This window comes from Calonectris borealis, chromosome 2, assembly GCF_964195595.1.
Source record: "Calonectris borealis chromosome 2, bCalBor7.hap1.2, whole genome shotgun sequence".
NCBI lineage: Eukaryota > Metazoa > Chordata > Aves > Procellariiformes > Procellariidae > Calonectris > Calonectris borealis.
This window is the reverse complement of record NC_134313.1, coordinates 1,555,024-1,574,756: the sequence shown is the minus strand read 5'-3', so window position 1 is coordinate 1,574,756 and position 19,733 is coordinate 1,555,024. Positions and strand designations below refer to the sequence as shown.

Below are 19,733 nucleotides of genomic sequence, written 5' to 3'. Positions count from 1 at the left end.
GAGCACCGAGGTCTTCCTGCCCCGCAGTGTGAGCGGCACACCAGAAGGCCCTGGTGGTCCTCAGCTTGTGAGAAGGAATTTGCAGCGGAGGGTAATGAACATAGCAGAAGGGACGATGCAGAGAAGGAAGTGGGAGGAGAGGAGGAGGTCCATGGGCCATGTTTCCAGGCAGCCCAGGCTGGCCCCTTCCCTCCTTCCTTGCTTGGTGCCTTGAGAGGAGGAGCTGTGGACGGCAGGTCCACGTGCCAAGAAGGGCCCAGAGGTGCGTCCTCAATCCATGCGGTGGCTTGCAGGTTGTGGGTGGTTGGTGTCAGGGGTGGTGGCGAGGGCCCTTAGCAGGGGTAGCAGCCTCTTCTGCCGCCGAAGCAGCCCAGGCCTCCGAGGCCGTAGCCGTAGCCGAAGGTGCCGGAGGAGACGGGCACTCCCTGGGAGCTGAGGGCGCTGCCCACGGCAGCCGATGTGGTGGATCCGACGGTGGTGTTCTGGGGGAAGGAGCTGAGGATGGGTCCTGGCAGGGTGACCTGCACGGTGGAGGGCTGGATGATGACATGGGAGTCCTCGCACTGCCTTACACAGGGCTCGTTGCAGCTGTTAGCCAGCGGGGTGGGTCCGCAGGGGCGGCAGAGGTCGTAGCAGGCCATGTGTGTGGTGTGGAGGGGCCCTGGAAGAGAGGGCGTTGAGAAAGCGGAGGGGCATGGGGGTGCGAGGGTTCGAGGGGCGGTGTTGCAGGAGGGTGAGGGAGTGGGGAGGCCTGGTGTGGGGCTGTGGGGAGCGTGGCGGTGGGGAGGCGTGAGGGGTGCTGAGGCTGAGGACAAGGCGTGCTGGAAGAGAGGGGCCAGGCTGGGCAGGAGAAGGAGGGGAAGGGGGTTCAGGCTCACCTTGTTGATGGCAGAGGAGAAGGCGTCAGGAGAAGTGTGTGAGGGAGAGAGGCGCTGGGCTGGCTTTTATGCTGGTCCCCGAGGGGCGGGACAGCCTTTTCACATGACGGCATTTTGCAGCAAGCAGTTGTTGCACGCCACAGCCTCGCGAGTAATGAGGTGGGGTGTGTTTTCCTTCCCGCAATTCTCCAATTTCATGTCCTCCTGGTGAGGACGTGTCCACTTGGCCCTGGCGGCAGCTTTTAAGTGAGAGTATTAGAGGCCAAGGGCTTGGTGTTGATGGTGCGTGTCAGGGCGGGCAGAAGACGTGGCCAAAGCATAGGAGAGGTGGGGTGTCACCAGTGAGGTCATCCCGTGGCACTCGTGTGGTGTGGTTTGCCGGTGCGTGGTGAAGAGGGGGCCCCATTTCCTCGCAGGCCTGGAAGGCTTGTGTGGTGTTTGGAGGTGTGCCGGGGGTGAGGCGCTGCCCCTTCCAATGCATTGGGTCCCTCCCTGCCTTGGTGCCAGCTGGCTAAGGCTGTCTTTAGGCCTGGCCTTGCAAAGTTGGCTGTGCTGGGTGGGTGTCCTGGTGCCCCTCTTGCTGGTAAGGTTGTAGGTGGGAGAAAGGCGGCTGCCTGTTTGGGCTTGTGCCCCGTTGGTGGCGTCCCTGGGGGTGGCAGTGCAAGCAGGCAGAGGAGGGCTGTTTGCGAGAGCAGGCCGTTGTCCTGGCAGCCCTGGTTCAGAGCTCGGGAGCCCTGTGATGTGGGGAGCCCTGCCACGCTCCCCAAAGGCTTGTGCTGGCCCCTCCGTAGCGCTCCCCTTAGCGGGGGCTGGCACATTGGCAGCCGGGGCTCTGGCGTGTCCAAAGAAGAGCAACGATGCTGGTGAAGAGTGTAGAGAACAAGACTCATGAGGAGCTGTTGAGGAAACTGGGGTGTTTAGTTTGCAGAAAAAGAAGGCTGAGGGGAGACCTTATCGCTCCCTCCAACTACGTGAAAGGAGGTTGTAATGAGGTTGATGTCAGTCTCTTATCCCTAGTAAGAAGGGATAGGACAAGAGGAAAGAACCTCAAGTTGCAGCGGGGGAGGTTTAGATTGGATCTTAGGAGAAATGTCATCACCAAAAGGGTTATCAAGCACTGGAGCATGCTGCCCCAGGAAGTGCTCGAGTCACCATCCTAGGAGGTCTTTAAAGACGTGTAGGCATGGTGCTTAGGGACGCGGGTTAGTGGTGGACTTGGTAGGGGTTAGGTTATCATTTGGACTCGATACTGTTAAGGGTCTTTTCGAACCTAAATGACTCTGTGATTGTATATGGGGCACCCTGCAAGGGTAGGTGAGTTTCTGGAGAGCCGGTGAGTGAGGCAGGGCCTTTGGGGTCTTGACTTGGGGTGAGTGCCGAGGGGTGAGGCCATATCTCTGCACGGTGTTGGATGGGCAGAAAGAGGATTTGGAGATTGCCAAGGGGAGTTGGAGGTGAGCATGGTGCATGGGGCCACAGAGCCGAGGCCCTGGTGGTGGTGGATCATGCCGAAGGGTTGATGAGTGGCAAGGCCTGCCCCAATTGAGCCAAGGTGAGTGTTTTGCAGGCTGTTTGTCAGGCGAGCAGTGCTTGTTGCTGAGGAAGATGAAGGGAGTTAATAAGGAGTGCTGTGCGACTGGGTGTACGTCAGTCTATGGGGCCTGAGGGGCTGCATCCACGAATGCGGAGAGAGCTGGCTGATGTCCTTGGGAGGCCACTCTCCATCAGCTTGGCAAGGTCATGGTGGCTGGGGACAGTTCCTGAAGATTGGAAGACGCTCATACCCATTGTATCTTGAAGAAGATGAAGAGGGAGGATCTGGGAAAGTAGAGGCTGGTGAGCCTGACCTCGTTTGTGGGGAAGGCGGTGGAGGAAATGGTCCCGGAAAGCACTGCCAAGCCCAGGAGGGCCAAGAAGGTGATGGGCAGTGTTCGGCGTGGATTAACGAAGCGGAAATCATAGAATCACAGAATCATAGAATCATGAAGGTTGGAAAAGACCTCTAAGATCATCGAGTCCAACCGTCCACCCAACCCCACCATGCCCACTACACCATGTCCCTAAGCGCCTCATCTACACGTCTTTTCAATACTTCCAGGGATGGTGAGTCAACCACTTCCCTGGGCAGCCTGTTCCAAGGCCTGAACCACTCTTTCAGTAAAGAAATTTCTCCTAATGTCCAATCTAAACCTCCCTTGGCGCAACTTGAGGCCATTTCCACTCGTCCTATCGCTTGTTACTTGGGAGAAGAGACCAACACCCACCTCGCTACAACCTCCTTTCAGGTAGTTGTAGAGCGCGATGAGGTCTCCCCTCAGCCTCCTCTTCTCCAGAGTAAACAGTCCCAGTTTCCTCAGCCGCTCCTCATAAGGCTTGTGCTCCAGGCCCTTCACCAGCTTCGTTGCCCTTCTCTGGACACGCTCCAGCACCTCAATGTCCTTCTTGGAGTGAGAGGCCCAAAACTGAACACAGTATTCGAGGTGTGGCCTCACCAGTGCCGAGTACAGGGGCACGGTCACTTCCCTAATCCTGCTGGCCACACTATTTCTGATATAGGCCAGGATGCCGTTGTCCTTTTTGGCCACCTGGGCACACTGCCGGCTCATGTTCAGCCGGCTGTCGACCAGCACCCCCAGGTCCTTTTCCTCTGGGCAGCTTTCCAGCCGCTCTTCCCCAAGCCTGTAGCGTTGCCTGGGGTTGTTGTGGCCGAAGTGCAGGACCCGGCACTTGGCCTTCTTGAACCTCATACAATTGGCCTCAACCCATCGATGCATCCTGTCCAGACCCCTCTGCAAAGCCTTCCTACCCTCGAGCAGATCAACACTCCCGCCCACCTTGGTGTCGTCTGCAAACTTACTGAGGGAGCACTCGATCCCCTCGTCCAGATCGTTGATAAAGATATTGAACGGGACCGGCCCCAAAACTGAGCCCTGGGGAACACCGCTCGTGACCGGCCACCAACTGGATTGAACTCCGTTCACCACAACTCTCTGGGCTCGGCCGTCCAGCCAGTTTTTTACCCAGCGAAGAGTGTACCTGTCTAGGCCGTGAGCCGCCAGCTTCTCTAGGAGAATGCTGTGGGAGGCAGTGTCAAAGGCTTTACTGAAGTCCAGGTAGACCTCATCCACAGCCTTTCCCTCATCCACTAGGCAGGTCAGCTGGTCATAGAAGGAGATCAGGTTGGTCAAGCAGGACCTGCCTTCCATGAACCTGTGCTGGCTGGGCCTGATCCCCTGGTAGTCCTGGACATGGCTTGTGAGCGCACTCTAAACGAATGCTCCATAATCTTCCCCGGCACCGAGGTCAGGCTGACCGGCCTGTAGTTCCCCGGATCCTCCTTCCGGCCCTTCTTGTAGATGGGTGTCACATTGGCGAGCCTCCAGTCATCTGGGACCTCCCCTGTTAACCAGGACTGCTGGTAAACGATGGAGAGGTGCTTGACCGACCTCCGCATCTTCCGGGTTGAAGCGACTGGGTGTTGGAGGAGGGGGGAGCAGTGGCTGTTGCTGAGCTGTACTTGAATGAAGCCTTTGTCGCTGTCTGCCATTAGCTGCTCCTAGACAAGCTGAGAAGGTAGGGGCTGTGTGAGTGGCCAGGGAGGTGGACTGCAAAGTGGCTGAAGGGCTGGGCCCAGAGGCTTGTGATCAGTGTCAGGACAAGAGGTCATGGGCACAAGGGGAAACAGATGGAATTCCATGGGCAAAGGCGGCAAGCCTTTTTCAGTGTGAGGGTGGTCAAAGAGTGGAAGAGGCGGTGGAGCCTCCATCCTTGGAGATACTGAAAACCCGACTGGCCATGGTCCCGGACAACCTGCTGTAGCCGGCCCTGCTTGACCATGGCCGCTGCTTGACCCTTGAAGCACCGGCTGTGCAGCAGTTCCTGCCAAACTAAATGATTCTGTGATTGTGTTTGGTGGGAGGGCCGGAGAGTCATGCTGGGGAAGAGAGTTAGTCAAGTGTGTGCTGGCACAGGGAGACGTCATGAGAGGCGTGCGCATGGGAGCTTTGTCATGTCGAAGCCTTTGTTTGAGCAAGTGATGGGCTTGTGTCATGTTCTAGAAGCCCCTCAGGTGCCAGTCTGTGGAGGTGTTGGTTGTGGTGGCCTCTTTGCTAGGTGAGGTCTTGTGTCTGTTTTCCACCCACCCCGATGGCCTGTTGAGCCCTGGCTTTGTGCTGGGTGAAGTTGGAAGAGCCTTGGGAGAAGAAAGGGAGTGGAGGCGTGTCAGGCTGGGATGCAGGAGAACTTTATTGAGGGGAAGAAACCAGTGAAAAGGTAGGACTGCCATTTGGAAGGGAGCCGGTGTGAGGTGCAAGTAGGGCGACCATGAGCCGAGGTCCCTTGCGTGCAGTTGATTTATCCAGAGCACCGAGGTCTTCCTGCCCTGCGGTGGGAGCGGCACACTAGAAGTTCCCCGGGTCTTTGGCTTGTGAGAAGGTGTTTGGAGCGGAGAGCACTGGTCATAGCAGAAGGGGCAATGCAAAGAAGAAGTGGGAGGAGAGGAGGAGGTCCATGGGCCATGTTTCCAGGCAGCCCTGGCTGGCCCCTTCCCTGCTTGCTTGCTTGGTGCCTTGAGAGGAGGAGCTGTGGACGGCAGGTCCACGTGCCAAGAAGGGCCCAGAGGTGCGTCCTCAATCCATGCGGTGGCTTCCAGGGTGTGGGTGGTTGGTGTCAGGGGTGGTGGTAAGGGCCCTTAGCAGGGGTAGCAGCCTCTTCTGCCGCCGAAGCAGCCCAGGCCTCCGAGGCCGTAGCCGTAGCCGAAACCACCAGAGGAGACGGGCACTCCCTGGGAGCTGAGGGCGCTGCCCACGGCAGCCGATGTGGTGGATCCGACGGTGGTGTTCTGGGGGAAGGAGCTGAGGATGGGTCCTGGCAGGGTGACCTGCACGGTGGAGGGCTGGATGATGACGTGGGAGTCCTCGCACTGCCTTACACAGGGCTCGTTGCAGCTGTTAGCCAGCGGGGTGGGTCCGCAGGGGCGGCAGAGGTCGTAGCAGGCCATGTGTGTGGTGTGGAGGGGCCCTGGAAGAGAGGGCGTTGAGAAAGCGGAGGGGCATGGGGGTGCGAGGGTTCGAGGGGCGGTGTTGCAGGAGGGCGAGGGAGTGGGGAGGCCTGGTGTGGGGCTGTGGGGAGCGTGGCGGTGGGGAGGCGTGAGGGGTGCTGAGGCTGAGGACAAGGCGTGCTGGAAGAGAGGGGCCAGGCTGGGCAGGAGAAGGAGGGGAAGGGGGTTCAGGCTCACCTTGTTGATGGCAGAGGAGAAGGCGTCAGGAGAAGTGTGTGAGGGAGAGAGGCGCTGGGCTGGCTTTTATGCTGGTCCCCGAGGGGCGGGACAGCCTTTGCACATGACGGCATTTTGCAGCAAGCAGTTGTTGCACGCCACAGCCTCGCGAGTAATGAGGTGGGGTGTGTTTTCCTTCCCGCAATTCTCCAATTTCATGTCCTCCTGGTGAGGACGTGTCCACTTGGCCCTGGCGGCAGCTTTTAAGTGAGAGTATTAGAGGCCAAGGGCTTGGTGTTGATGGTGCGTGTCAGGGCGGGCAGAAGACGTGGCCAAAGCATAGGAGAGGTGGGGTGTCACCAGTGAGGTCATCCCGTGGCACTCGTGTGGTGTGGTTTGCCGGTGCGTGGTGAAGAGGGGGCCCCATTTCCTCGCAGGCCTGGAAGGCTTGTGTGGTGTTTGGAGGTGTGCCGGGGGTGAGGCGCTGCCCCTTCCAATGCATTGGGTCCCTCCCTGCCTTGGTGCCAGCTGGCTAAGGCTGTCTTTAGGCCTGGCCTTGCAAAGTTGGCTGTGCTGGGTGGGTGTCCTGGTGCCCCTCTTGCTGGTAAGGTTGTAGGTGGGAGAAAGGCGGCTGCCTGTTTGGGCTTGTGCCCCGTTGGTGGCGTCCCTGGGGGTGGCAGTGCAAGCAGGCAGAGGAGGGCTGTTTGCGAGAGCAGGCCGTTGTCCTGGCAGCCCTGGTTCAGAGCTCGGGAGCCCTGTGATGTGGGGAGCCCTGCCACGCTCCCCAAAGGCTTGTGCTGGCCCCTCCGTAGCGCTCCCCTTAGCGGGGGCTGGCACATCGGCAGCCGGGGCTCTGGCGTGTCCAAAGAAGAGCAACGATGCTGGTGAAGAGTGTAGAGAACAAGACTCATGAGGAGCTGTTGAGGAAACTGGGGTGTTTAGTTTGCAGAAAAAGACGGCTGAGGGGAGACCTTATCGCTCCCTCCAACTACGTGAAAGGAGGTTGTAATGAGGTGGATGTCAGTCTCTTATCCCTAGTAAGAAGGGATAGGACAAGAGGAAAGAACCTCAAGTTGCAGCGGGGGAGGTTTAGATTGGATCTTAGGAGAAATGTCATCACCAAAAGGGTTATCAAGCACTGGAGCAGGCTGCCCCAGGAAGTGCTCGAGTCACCATTCTAGGAGGTCTTTAAAGACGTGTAGGCATGGTGCTTAGGGACGCGGGTTAGTGGTGGACTTGGTAGCGGTTAGGTTATCATTTGGACTCGATACCGTTAAGGGTCTTTTCGAACCTAAATGACTCTGTGATTGTATATGGGGCACCCTGCAAGGGCAGGTGAGCTTCTGGAGAGCCCATGAGTGAGGCAGGGCCTTTGGGGTCTTGACTTGGGGTGAGTGCCATGGGGTGAGGCCACTTCTTTGCACGGTGTTGGATGGGCAGAAAGAGGATTTGGAGATTGCCAAGGGGAGTTGGAGGTGAGCATGGTGCATGGGGCCGCAGAGCCGAGGCCCTGGTGGTGGTGGATCATGCTGAAGGGTTGATGAGTGGCAAGGCCTGCCCCAATTGAGCCAAGGTGAGTGTTTTGCAGGCTGTTTGTCAGGCGAGCAGTGCTTGTTGCTGAGGAAGATGAAGGGAGTTAATAAGGAGTGCTGTGCGACTGGGTGTACGTCAGTCCATGGGGCCTGAGGGGCTGCATCCTCGAATGCGGAGAGAGCTGGCTGATGTCCTTGGGAGGCCACTCTCCATCAGCTTGGCAAGGTCATGGTGGCTGGGGACAGTTCCTGAAGACTGGAAGACGCTCATACCCATTGTATCTTGAAGAAGATGAAAAGGGAGGATCTGGGAAAGTAGAGGCTGGTGAGCCTGACCTCGTTTGTGGGGAAGGCGGTGGAGGAAATGGTCCCGGAAAGCACTGCCAAGCCCAGGAGGGCCAAGAAGGTGATGGGCAGTGTTCGGCGTGGATTAACGAAGCGGAAATCATAGAATCACAGAATCATAGAATCATGAAGGTTGGAAAAGACCTCTAAGATCATCGAGTCCAACCGTCCACCCAACCCCACCATGCCCACTACACCATGTCCCTAAGCGCCTCATCTACACGTCTTTTCAATACTTCCAGGGATGGTGAGTCAACCACTTCCCTGGGCAGCCTGTTCCAAGGCCTGAACCACTCTTTCAGTAAAGAAATTTCTCCTAATGTCCAATCTAAATCTCCCTTGGCGCAACTTGAGGCCATTTCCACTCGTCCTATCGCTTGTTACTTGGGAGAAGAGACCAACACCCACCTCGCTACAACCTCCTTTCAGGTAGTTGTAGAGCGCGATGAGGTCTCCCCTCAGCCTCCTCTTCTCCAGGCTAAACAGTCCCAGTTCCCTCAGCCGCTCCTCATAAGGCTTGTGCTCCAGGCCCTCCACCAGCTTCGTTGCCCTTCTCTGGACACGCTCCAGCACCTCAATGTCCTTCTTGGAGTGAGAGGCCCAAAACTGAACACAGGATTCAAGGTGCGGCCTCACCAGTACCGAGTACAGGGGCACGATCACTTCCCTACTCCTGCTGGCCACACTATTTCTGATACAGGCCAGGATGCCATTGGCCCTCTTCGATACCTGGGCACACGGCCGGCTCATGTTCAGCCGGCTGTCGACCAGCACCCCCAGGTCCTTTTCCTCTGGGCAGCTTTCCAGCCACTCTTCCCCAAGCCTGTAGCGTTGCCTGGGGTTGTTGTGACCCAAGTGCAGGACCCGGCACTTGGCCTTCTTGAACCTCATACAGTTGGCCTCAACCCATCGATGCATCCTGTCCAGACCCCTCTGCAAAGCCTTCCTACCCTCGAGCAGATCAACACTCCCGCCCACCTTGGTGTCGTCTGCAAACTTACTGAGGGAGCACTCGATCCCCTCGTCCAGATCGTTGATAAAGATATTGAACGGGACCGGCCCCAAAACTGAGCCCTGGGGAACACCGCTCGTGACCAGCCACCAACTGGATTGAACTCCGTTCACCACAACTCTCTGGGCTCGGCCGTCCAGCCAGTTTTTTACCCAGCGCAGAGTGTACCTGTCTAGGCCGTGAGCCGCCAGTTTCTCTAGGAGAATGCTGTGGGAGGCAGTGTCAAAGGCTTTACTGAAGTCCAGGTAGACCTCATCCACAGCCTTTCCCTCATCCACTAGGCAGGTCAGCTGGTCATAGAAGGAGATCAGGTTGGTCAAGCAGGACCTGCCTTCCATGAACCTGTGCTGGCTGGGCCTGATCCCCTGGTAGTCCTGGACATGGCTTGTGAGCGCACTCTAAACGAACGCTCCATAATCTTCCCCGGCACCGAGGTCAGGCTGACCGGCCTGTAGTTCCCCGGATCCTCCTTCCGGCCCTCCTTGTAGATGGGCGTCACATTGGCAAGCCTCCAGTCATCTGGGACCTCCCCTGTTAACCAGGACTGCTGGTAAACGATGGAGAGGTGCTTGACCGACCTCCGCATCTTCCAGGTTGAAGCGACTGGGTGTTGGAGGAGGGGGGAGCAGTAGCTGTTGCTGAGCTGTACTTGAATGAAGCCTTTGTCGCTGTCTGCCATTAGCTGCTCCTAGACAAGCTGAGAAGGTAGGGGCTGTGTGAGTGGCCAGTGAGGTGGACTGCAAAGTGGCTGAAGGGCTGGGCCCAGAGGCTTGTGATCAGTGTCAGGACAAGAGGCCATGGGCACAAGGGGAAACAGATGGAATTCCATGGGCAAAGGCGGCAAGCCTTTTTCAGTGTGAGGGTGGTCAAAGAGTGGAAGAGGCGGTGGAGCCTCCATCCTTGGAGATACTGAAAACCCGCCTGGCCATGGTCCCGGACAACCTGCTGTAGCTGGCCCTGCTTGACCATGGCCGCTGCTTGACCCTTGAAGCACCGGCTGTGCAGCGGTTCCTGCCAAACTAACGGATTCTGTGATTGTGTTTGGTGGGAGGGCCGGAGAGTCATGCTGGGGAAGAGAGTTAGTCAGGTGTGTGCTGGCACGGGGAGACGTCATGAGAGGCATGCGCATGGGAGCGTTGTCATGTCGAAGCCTTTGTTTGAGCAAGTGATGGGCTTGTGTCATGTTCTAGAAGCCCCTCAGGTGCCAGTCTGTGGAGGTGTTGGTTGTGGTGGCCTCTTTGCTAGGTGAGGTCTTGTGTCTGTTTTCCACCCACCCCGATGGCCTGTTGAGCCCTGGCTTTGTGTTGGGTGAAGTTGGAAGAGCCTTGGGAGAAGAAAGGGTGTGGAGGCGTGTCAGGCTGGGATGCAGGAGAACTTTATTGAGGGGAAAAAAAAAAGTGAAAAGGTAGGACTGCCATTTGGAAGGGAGCCGGTGTGAGGTGCAAGTAGGGCGACCATGAGCCGAGGTCCCTTGCGTGCAGTTGATTTATCCAGAGCACCGAGGTCTTCCTGCCCTGCGGTGGGAGCGGCACACTAGAAGTTCCCCGGGTCTTTGGCTTGTGAGAAGGTGTTTGGAGTGGAGAGCACTGGTCATAGCAGAAGGGGCAATGCAAAGAAGAAGTGGGAGGAGAGGAGGAGGTCCATGGGCCATGTTTCCAGGCAGCCCTGGCTGGCCCCTTCCCTGCTTGCTTGCTTGGTGCCTTGAGAGGAGGAGCTGTGGACGGCAGGTCCACGTGCCAAGAAGGGCCCAGAGGTGCGTCCTCAATCCATGCGGTGGCTTCCAGGGTGTGGGTGGTTGGTGTCAGGGGTGGTGGCGAGGGCCCTTAGCAGGGGTAGCAGCCTCTTCTGCCGCCGAAGCAGCCCAGGCCTCCGAGGCCGTAGCCGTAGCCGAAACCACCAGAGGAGACGGGCACTCCCTGGGAGCTGAGGGCGCTGCCCACGGCAGCCGATGTGGTGGATCCGACGGTGGTGTTCTGGGGGAAGGAGCTGAGGATGGGTCCTGGCAGGGTGACCTGCACGGTGGAAGGCTGGATGATGACGCGGGAGTCCTCGCACTGCCTGACACAGGGCTCGTTGCAGCTGTTAGCCAGCGGGGCGGGTCCGCAGGGGCGGCAGAGGTCGTAGCAGGCCATGTGTGTGGTGTGGAGGGCCCTGGAAGAGAGGGCGTTGAGAAAGCGGAGGGGCGTGGGGGCGCGAGGGGCGGTGTTGCTGGAGGGCGAGGGAGTGGGGAGGCCTGGTGTGGGGCTGTGGGGAGCGTGGCAGAGGGGAGGCGTGAGGGCTGCTGAGGCTAAGGACAAGGCGTGCTGGAAGAGAGGGGACAGGCTGGGCAGGAGAAGGAGGGGAAGGGGGTTCATGCTCACCTTGTTGACGGTGGAGGAGAAGGCGTCAGGAGAAGTGTGTGAGGGAGAGAGGCACTGGGCCGGCTTTTATGCTGGTCCCCGAGGGGCGGGACAGCCTTTGCGCATGACGGCATTTTGCAGCAAGCAGTTGTTGCACGCCACAGCCTCGCGAATAATGAGGTGGGGTGTGTTTTCCTTCCTGCAATTCTCCTTTTCATGTCCTCCTGGTGAGGACGTGTCCATCTGGTCCTGGCGGCAGCTTTTAAGGGAGAGTAGGTATTTGGGAGGTTTTGCATGAAAGGTGCATGTGAGGGCATTCTGCAGACGCAGCGAAAACTTCGGAGAGGTGGAGTGTCGCCAGTGAGGTCATCCCGTGGCACTGGTGTGGTGTGGTTTGCAGGTGCGTGGTGAAGAGGGGGCCCCATTTCTTCGCAGGCCTGGAAGGCTTGTGTGGTGTTTGGAGGTGTGCCGGGGGTGAGGCGCTGCCCCTTCTAATGCATTGGGTCCCTCCCTGCCTTGGTGCCAGCTGGCTAAGCCTGTCTTTAGGCCTGGCCTTGAACGTTGGCTGTGGGTTTCTTGCTGCTCCTATGGCTTGTAAGATTTTATCTGGGTGGATTGGGTTTGCGTGGCAAGGTTTTTGTAGTGGGGAAGCTGCAGGAGTGAATTCTGTGAGAAGGTACGAGACGCTTCCCCCATGTCTGATAGAGCCAGTTCCAGCTGGGTCCAGGATGGACCCGCTGCTTGCCAATGCTGAGCTAATCAGCAACGATGCAGGGGGGAACGTTGCCACCAAGGATGAGGAAAAGGTACTTAATGCCTTCTTTGCCTCAGTCTTTAAGAGTCAGAGCAGTTATCCTCAGGATATTCAGCCCCCTGAGCTGGAGACAGGGACGGCAAGCAGAATAAACCCCCCAAAATCCAAGAGGAAGCTGTTAACACCACCTGGACACTCATGAAGCTATGTGGCTGAATGAGAAGATTATGGAGCGGTTCATCTTCAGGGCGCTCACAAGCCATGTCCGGGATAACCAGGGGATCAGGCCCAGCCAGCACGGGTTCATGAAAGGCAGGTCCTGCTTGACCAACCTGATCTCCTTCTATGACCAGGTGACCCGCCTAGTGGATGAGGGAAAGGCTGTGGATGTGGTCTACCTGGACTTCAGTAAAGCCTTTGACACTGTCTCTCACAGCATTCTCCTAGAGAAGCTGGCGGCTCACGGCTTAGGCAGGTACACTCTTCGCTGGGTAAAAAACTGGCTGGACGGCCGAGCCCAGAGAGTTGTGGTGAACGGAGTTCAATCCAGTTGGCGGCCGGTCACGAGCGGTGTTCCCCAGGGCTCAGTACTGGGGCCGGTCCTGTTCAATATCTTTATCAACGATCTGGACGAGGGGATCGAGTGCTCCCTCAGTAAGTTTGCAGACGACACCAAGTTGGGCGGGACTGTTGATCTGCTCGAGGGTAGGAAGGCTCGGCAGAGGGACCTGGACAGGTTGGATCGATGGGCCAAGGTCAATTAACAAGGCCAAGTGCCGGGTCCTGCACTTCGGCCACAACAACCCCATGCAACGCTACAGGCTTGGGGAAGAGCGGCTGGAAAGGTGCCCGGAGGAAAAGGACCTGGGGGTGCTGGTTGACAGCCGGCTGAACATGAGCCGGCAGTGTGCCCAGGTATCGAAGAGGGCCAATGGCATCCTGGCCTATATCAGAAATAGTGTGGCCAGCAGGAGCAGGGAGGTGATCGTGCTCCTGTACTGGGCACTGGTGAGGCCGCACCTTGAATCCTGTGTTCAGTTTTGGGCCTCTCACTACAAGAAGGACATTGAGGTGCTGGAACGTGTCCAGAGAAGGGCAACAAAGCTGGTGGAGGGCCTGGAGCACAGGTCTGATAGGGGCTGAGGGAACTGGGGAGGGGCTGAGGGAACTGGGACAGTTTAGCCTGGAGAAGAGGAGGCTGAGGGGAGACCTCATCGCGCTCTACAACTCCCTGAAAGGAGGTTGTAGTGAGGTGGGTGTTGGTCTCTTCTCCCAAGTAACAGCAATAGGATGAGAGGAAATGGCCTCAAGTTGCACCAAGGGAGGTTTAGATTGGATATTAGGAAAAATTTCTTTACTGAAAGAGTGGTCAGGCCTTGGAACAGGCTGCCCATGGAAGTGGTGGAGTCCCCATCCCTATAAGTATTTAACAGACGTGTAGATGAGGCGCTTAGGGACATGGTGGTGTTGGGTTGACAGTTGGACTCCATGATCTTAGAGGTCTTTTCCAACCTCAATGATTCGATGATTCTATGGCGGTAGTGCCACTCTCGCAACATATTGAAGGAGTGGAAAAAACTGCTGTGCAAGAGCAGCCAGAAGAGAGGAGGGAGAATATGTGAGAAGCAGCTCTGCAGTGTTGTGTGCAACACTGACAACACGGTGAGTAAAGAAAGAGGGGGAGGAGGTGGTCCAGGCACCGGAGCAGAGACTCCCCTGCAGTCCTTCGTGAAGTCCATGGTGAAGCAGGTTGTCCCCCTGCAGCCCATGGCAGTCCATGGTGGAGCAGATATCCACCTGCAGCCCATGGAGGACCTCACGTGGGAGCAGATGGATGTGCCGAAAGGAGACTGTAACCCCGTGGGGAGCCCGTGCTGGAGCAGGCTCCTTGCAGGACCTGGTTCCCTGTGGAGACGAGCCCATGCTGGAGCAGGTCTTCTCGCAGGAGCTGTGACCCCGTGGGGGACCCACACTGGAGCAGTCTATTTGTGAAGGACTACACCCCATGGGAAGGACCCATGTTGGAGCAGTTCATGAAGAACTGCAGCCTGTGGGAAGGATCCCACTGGAGGAATTTGTGGAGGACCCCATGCTGGAGCAGGGGGAGAGTGTGAAGAGGCAGGAGCGGCAGAGAGATGTGATGAACTGACCGCAACCCCCATTCCCCATCCCCCTGTGCCGCTTAGGGGCAGGAGGTAGAGAATTTGGGGGTGAAGTTGAGCCCGGAAGAAGGGAGGGGTGTGGGGAAGGTGTTTGAGGATGTGTTTTTATTTCTCATTATTCTACTCTGACTTTTGATTGGCAATAAACTAATAAACTCCCGAGTCAAGTCTGTTTTGCCCATGATGGTAATCGGTGAGTGATCTCCCTGTCCTTATCTCGACTCAGGAGCCTTTTGTCGTATTCTTCTCCCCCTATCCGGTTGAGGAAAGGGAGCGATAGCGATAGTGGCGGGGACCTAGCGTCCAGCCAAGGGCAACCCACCACAGAAGCCCATCTTCACAGCAGAGCAGGGTCATGGGCTTGTTCCTGCACCTGGTCCTCAGTGCCCCATGCTGTGCCTCAGGGACCCCACACTGAGGAGGATGGTGACTTCATACAGGTGGCTTTCTGTGTGACCTCAGAGCAGAGGCATGGTGGCTTGGGGTCCCCTACACAAGTGGTCCAGGACCCTGCAGCAGGGAGGATGGTGGTCCGGAGACCCCCTGCATGGGTCACTGTGGGACCCTGCAGTGAAGAGGGTATGGTGGCCTGGGGATCCCATAGCGAGGTGAGACCATGGCGTGGGGACTCCCACGGTGGTAGAGCCAGGCTGACAGTGCAACACGGACCTGCCCTTGGGTCAGCTGAGGGCGCCACAGCAAGGTGAGTGGTGCCATGGGCACCAAGCATGGGTTGCATGGGTTGCCCAGGGTCCTTGAATCAAGGGGGGACTGGGACACGGGACCCTGTGTAGGTGGCCCCAGGACCCCACCGTGAGGGAAGATGGTGTCATGGGGACTGCCAGGCAGTTGGGCTGGGGACCACAGCAAGGGGGGGCCATGACAGGGGACCCCGCACGGGTGTCCCTAGCACCTTGCAGCATGGGCAAGAAGTGCAGGGTCTGTTGACGTATTTATTGATTGTGGCATTTTTTGGGGGGTGTTATTTAATCAGGGCATTTTCCCTCCATCTCACCCCTCTGAGTCCCCCAACTGGTTTCGGGTGGGGCGCTTGGTTTGGTTTTCAGCAGCATTTCTACTCATTCAGTGCCTCGTTCACCCCCCGCCCCTCCCAGCAGTTGTTTTGGGGGCCTTATTATCTATTTATTATCTAAAAGCTTATCTCTTTATTGAACCAGAGGTGTTGATTTTGGGGTCCTGACAAGGGCCTTCTGGAAACTTCTGGGATCTTCTGCAGCAGCTGGTGCCTGTCAGGTGCCTCCTGATTGGCAGGTTGTTAGCCGCCTCCTGATTGGCAGGTTGTCAGGTGCCTCCTGATTGGCAGGTTGCTGAGGGTGCTGAGGGTGTGCCTGGCTGTGGTGAGGGAAGGCTGTGGCTGCGGGGCTGAGGCTGGTGAGCTCTGGGAGAGCTGGTGAGGCCCGTGAGAGGCCCAGGGGGAGCGGGAGCGGCAGGCGGGGGAGGCTGGTGAGTGACTGCCTTTGGGGTCTTTCTTTGGGGTGAGGGCCGAGGGGTGAGGCCACTTCTCTGTGCAGTGTTTGTGGGGCCAGAGTGGGATTGGACATTGTGGAGGGGAAATGGGAGGTGTCCATGCTGGGCTGTGCAGCTGAGAACCTCGAGGTGCTGTTTGCGTGCTGGCGGGTTGATGAAGCAGACTAGGCTAGCCTAGACCAGTGTGGTTGGAAGGGACCTACAACGATCACCTAGTCCAGCTGCCTGACCGCTTCAGGGCTGACCAAAAGTTAAAGCAGGTTGTTAAGGGCATTTTCCAAATGCCTCTTAAACACTGACAGGCGTGGGGCATCGACCACCTCTCTAGGAAGCCGGTTCCAGGATTTGACCACCCTCTCAGTAATGTTTCCTTATGTCAGTTCTGAACCTCCCTGATGCAGCTTTGAACCATTCCCATGACTCCTGTTACTGGATCCCAGGGAGAAGAGCTCAGCACCTCTCTCCATTTTCCCTCCTCAGGAGGCTGCAGACAGCAATGAGGTCCCCCCGCAGCCTCCTTTTCTCCAAACCAGACAAACCCAAAGCCCTTAGCGACTCCTCACAGGACATGCCTTCCAGGCCTTTCACCAGCTTTGTTGCCCTCCTCTGGACGCATTCAAGGACCTTCACATCCTTCTTAAATTGTGGGCCCCAGAACTGCACACAGTGCTCAAGGTGAGGCCGCACCAACGCTAAATCTAGTCCAACGCTAGTTGGCAGTTGGACTAGGTGATCGTTGTAGGTCCCTTCCTCCTCCTTCCTCCTTCCTCCTTCCTCCTCCTTCCTCCTTCCTCCTCCTTCCTCCTTCCTCCTCCTTCCTCCTTCCTCCTCCTTCCTCCTTCCTCCTCCTTCCTCCTTCCTCCTCCTTCCTCCTTCCTCCTCCTTCCTCCTTCCTCCTCCTTCCTCCTTCCTCCTCCTTCCTCCTTCCTCCTCCTTCCTCCTCCTCCTTCCTCCTCCTCCTTCCTCCTCCTCCTTCCTCCTCCTCCTTCCTCCTCCTCCTTCCTCCTCCTCCTTCCTCCTCCTCCTTCCTCCTCCTCCTTCCTCCTCCTCCTTCCTCCTCCTCCTTCCTCCTCCTCCTTCCTCCTCCTCCATACAGCAGGATAATCCCCTGTTTTGACCGGCTGGTTGTCCTGTGTGTGATGCACCCCAGGATGCGGTTTACCCTCTTGGCTGGCAGGGCACCCTGCTGACTCCTGTTGAGGCTGCTGTCAGCCAGCCCCCCCAGATCCCTTTCTGCAGGGCTGCTCTCCAGCCACTCCTCTCCCAGTCTGTGCTTGTGTTCCCTGTTACTCCGTCCTAGGTGCAGAATCCGGCATTTGTTCTTGTTAAATTCATGCCATTGATGATTGCCCAGTGCTCCAGTCTGTGCAGATCCCTCTGCAAGGTCTCTTGTCCCTCAGGAGTGTCAAGAGCACCTCCCAGTTTGGTATCATCAGCAAATTTGCTAATGGTGCATTCAACTCCTGCATCCAGAGCATTGATAAAAACTCCTTCGCAGAACTGGCCCTAGAACGGAGCCCTGAGGCACACCGCTGGTGACCGGTCGCCAGCCAGATGTGGCCCCATTCGCTACAACTCTTTGAGCCCTGCTGTTCAGCCGGTTCTTCACCCAGCGCAGCGTGTACCTGCTCATCTCACAGTTGGCCAACTTGTCCAGAAGGATGCTGAGAGGGGCAGGATCAAAAGCCTTACTAAAATCCAGAAAAACTACATCCGTGGCCTCCCCTTTACCCACGAGGCAGGTGACCTTATCGTAGAAGGATATCCAATTAGCCTGGCAGGACTTTGCCTTGGTGAACCCATGTTGTCTGTGCCTGATGATTGCATTGTCCTTGAAATTCCTTTCAACAGCACCCAGTAGGACCTTCTCCATAATTTTTCCAGGTACTGAGGTTGGAGTAAGAGGTCTGCAGTTTCCTGGCTCTTCACTCACGCCCTTTTAAGAAATTGGAATAACGTTTGCTAGCTTCCGCTCAGTGAGGACCTCTCCAGACCCTCAAGACCTGCCCACATTCAGCGGAGGTGAGTGTCTTGAGGGTTATTCACTATGCGAGCAGTGCTTGTTGGTGAGGAAGAGGAGGTGAGGTAGGAAGGGTATCTGTGCTTCTGTGTTGATGGGTGCTGGAGTGCGTGGCTGGCAAGAGGCGTACTGGGCTGTGCTGGGAATGCTAGTGGACTCACGGCTGCCCCCAGAAAGGGGGGTTGTGTAACTGGATGTACATAAGTCCATGGGGAAAGATGGTTTGAACCCAGGAATGCTGAGGGAGCTACCTGATTTCCTTGCACTGGACATAGCGGAGTGGACAGAGTGGACAGCTCATGGAGTTGAACGAGGGGAGATGCAGCGTCCTGCTTCTGGGGAGGAGTCACCCCAGGTAGCAGGAATGGCTGGGGGCCAATGAGGCAGAGAGCAGCTTAGCAGAGAAGGACTTTGTGGTTCTGGTGGAGAACAACTGGACCACGAGGTGGCAATGAACCCGTGTGGCACGGGGAGACGTCATGAGAGGCGTGCGCATGGGAGCGTTGTCATGTCGAAGCCTTTGTTTGGGCAAGTGATGGGCTTGTGTCATGTTCTGGAAGCTCCTCAGGTGCCAGTCTGTGGAGGTGTTGGTTGTGGTGGCCTCTTTGCTAGGAGAGGTCTTGTGTCTGTTTTCCACCCACCCCGATGGCCTGTTGAGCCCTGGCTTTGTGCTGGGTGAAGTTGGAAGAGCCTTGGGAGAAGAAAGGAAGTGGAGGCGTGTCAGGCTGGGATGCAGGAGAACTTTATTGAGGGGAAAAAAAACAGTGAAAAGACAGGAGTGCCAATTGGAAGGGAGCCGGTGTGAGGTGCAGGTAGGGCGACCATGAGCCGAGGTCCCTTTCGTGCAGACGATTTATCCAGAGCACCGAGGTCTTCCTGCCCTGCAGTGGGAGTGGCACACCAAAAGTCCCCCGTGGTCTTTGGCTTGTGAGAAGGTGTTTGGAGTGGAGAGCACTGGTCATAGCAGAAGGGGCAATGCAAAGAAGAAGTGGGAGGAGAGGAGGAGGTCCATGGGCCATGTTTCCAGGCAGCCCAGGCTGGCCCCTTCCTTGCTTCCTTGTTTGATCCTTGAGAGGAGGAGCTGTGGACGGCAGGTCCACGTGCCAAGAAGGGCCCAGAGGTGCGTCCTCAATCCATGCGGTGGCTTGCAGGGTGTGGGTGGTTGGTGTCAGGGGTGGTGGCGAGTGCCCTTAGCAGGGGTAGCAGCCTCTTGCGCCGCCGAAGCAGCCCAGGCCTCCGAGGCCGTAGCCGTAGCCGAAACCACCAGAGGAGACGGGCACTCCCTGGGAGCTGAGGGCACTGCCCACGGCAGCCGATGTGGTGGATCCGACGGTGGTGTTCTGGGGGAAGGAGCTGAGGATGGGTCCTGGCAGGGTGACCTGCACGGTGGAAGGCTGGATGATGACGTGGGAGGCCTCGCACTGCCTGACACAGGGCTCGTTGCAGCTGTTAGCCAGCGGGGCGGGTCCGCAGGGGCGGCAGAGGTCGTAGCAGGCCATGTGTGTGGTGTGGAGGGGCCCTGGAAGAGAGGGCGTTGAGAAAGCGGAGGGGCGTGGGGGTGCGAGGGGCGGTGTTGCAGGAGGGCGAGGGAGTGGGGAGGCCTGGTGTGGGGCTGTGGGGAGCGTGGCAGAGGGGAAGCGTGAGGGGTGCTGAGGCTGGGGACAAGGCGTGCTGGAAGAGAGGGGCCAGGCTGGGCAGGAGAAGGAGGGGAAGGGGGTTCAGGCTCACCTTGTTGACGGTGGAGGAGAAGGCGTCAGGAGAAGTGTGTGAGGGAGAGAGGCGCTGGGCTGGCTTTTATGCTGGTCCCCGAGGGGCGGGACAGCCTTTGCGCATGACGGCATTTTGCAGCAAGCAGCTGTTGCACGCCACAGCCTCGCGAATAATGAGGTGAGGTGTGTTTTCCTTCCCGCAATTCTCCAATTTCATGTCCTCCTGGTGAGGACGTGTCCACTTGGCCCTGGCGGCAGCTTTTAAGTGAGAGTATTAGA

The 19,733-nt window shown here is 57.7% G+C and overlaps 4 protein-coding genes across 4 annotated transcripts; all 4 read right to left on the bottom strand.

Moving 5' to 3' along the window:
• Positions 1-332: 332 nt before the first annotated feature.
• LOC142079795 (feather beta keratin-like) lies at positions 333-641 on the bottom strand. Its single transcript, XM_075144542.1, has one exon. The coding sequence runs from the start codon at positions 639-641 to the stop codon at positions 333-335; it is 309 nt and encodes a 102-aa protein (XP_075000643.1).
• A 4,927-nt stretch (positions 642-5,568) lies between these two features.
• LOC142079797 (feather beta keratin-like) lies at positions 5,569-5,877 on the bottom strand. The gene has a single exon (XM_075144544.1). The coding sequence runs from the start codon at positions 5,875-5,877 to the stop codon at positions 5,569-5,571; it is 309 nt and encodes a 102-aa protein (XP_075000645.1).
• A 4,928-nt stretch (positions 5,878-10,805) lies between these two features.
• On the bottom strand, positions 10,806-11,114 carry LOC142079794 (feather beta keratin-like). The gene has a single exon (XM_075144541.1). It carries the CDS (start codon positions 11,112-11,114, stop codon positions 10,806-10,808), a length of 309 nt encoding a protein of 102 aa, XP_075000642.1.
• A 7,821-nt stretch (positions 11,115-18,935) lies between these two features.
• On the bottom strand, positions 18,936-19,292 carry LOC142079793 (feather beta keratin-like). The gene has a single exon (XM_075144540.1). The coding sequence runs from the start codon at positions 19,242-19,244 to the stop codon at positions 18,936-18,938; it is 309 nt and encodes a 102-aa protein (XP_075000641.1). The 5' UTR covers positions 19,245-19,292.
• Between the last annotated feature and the right edge of the window lie 441 nt (positions 19,293-19,733).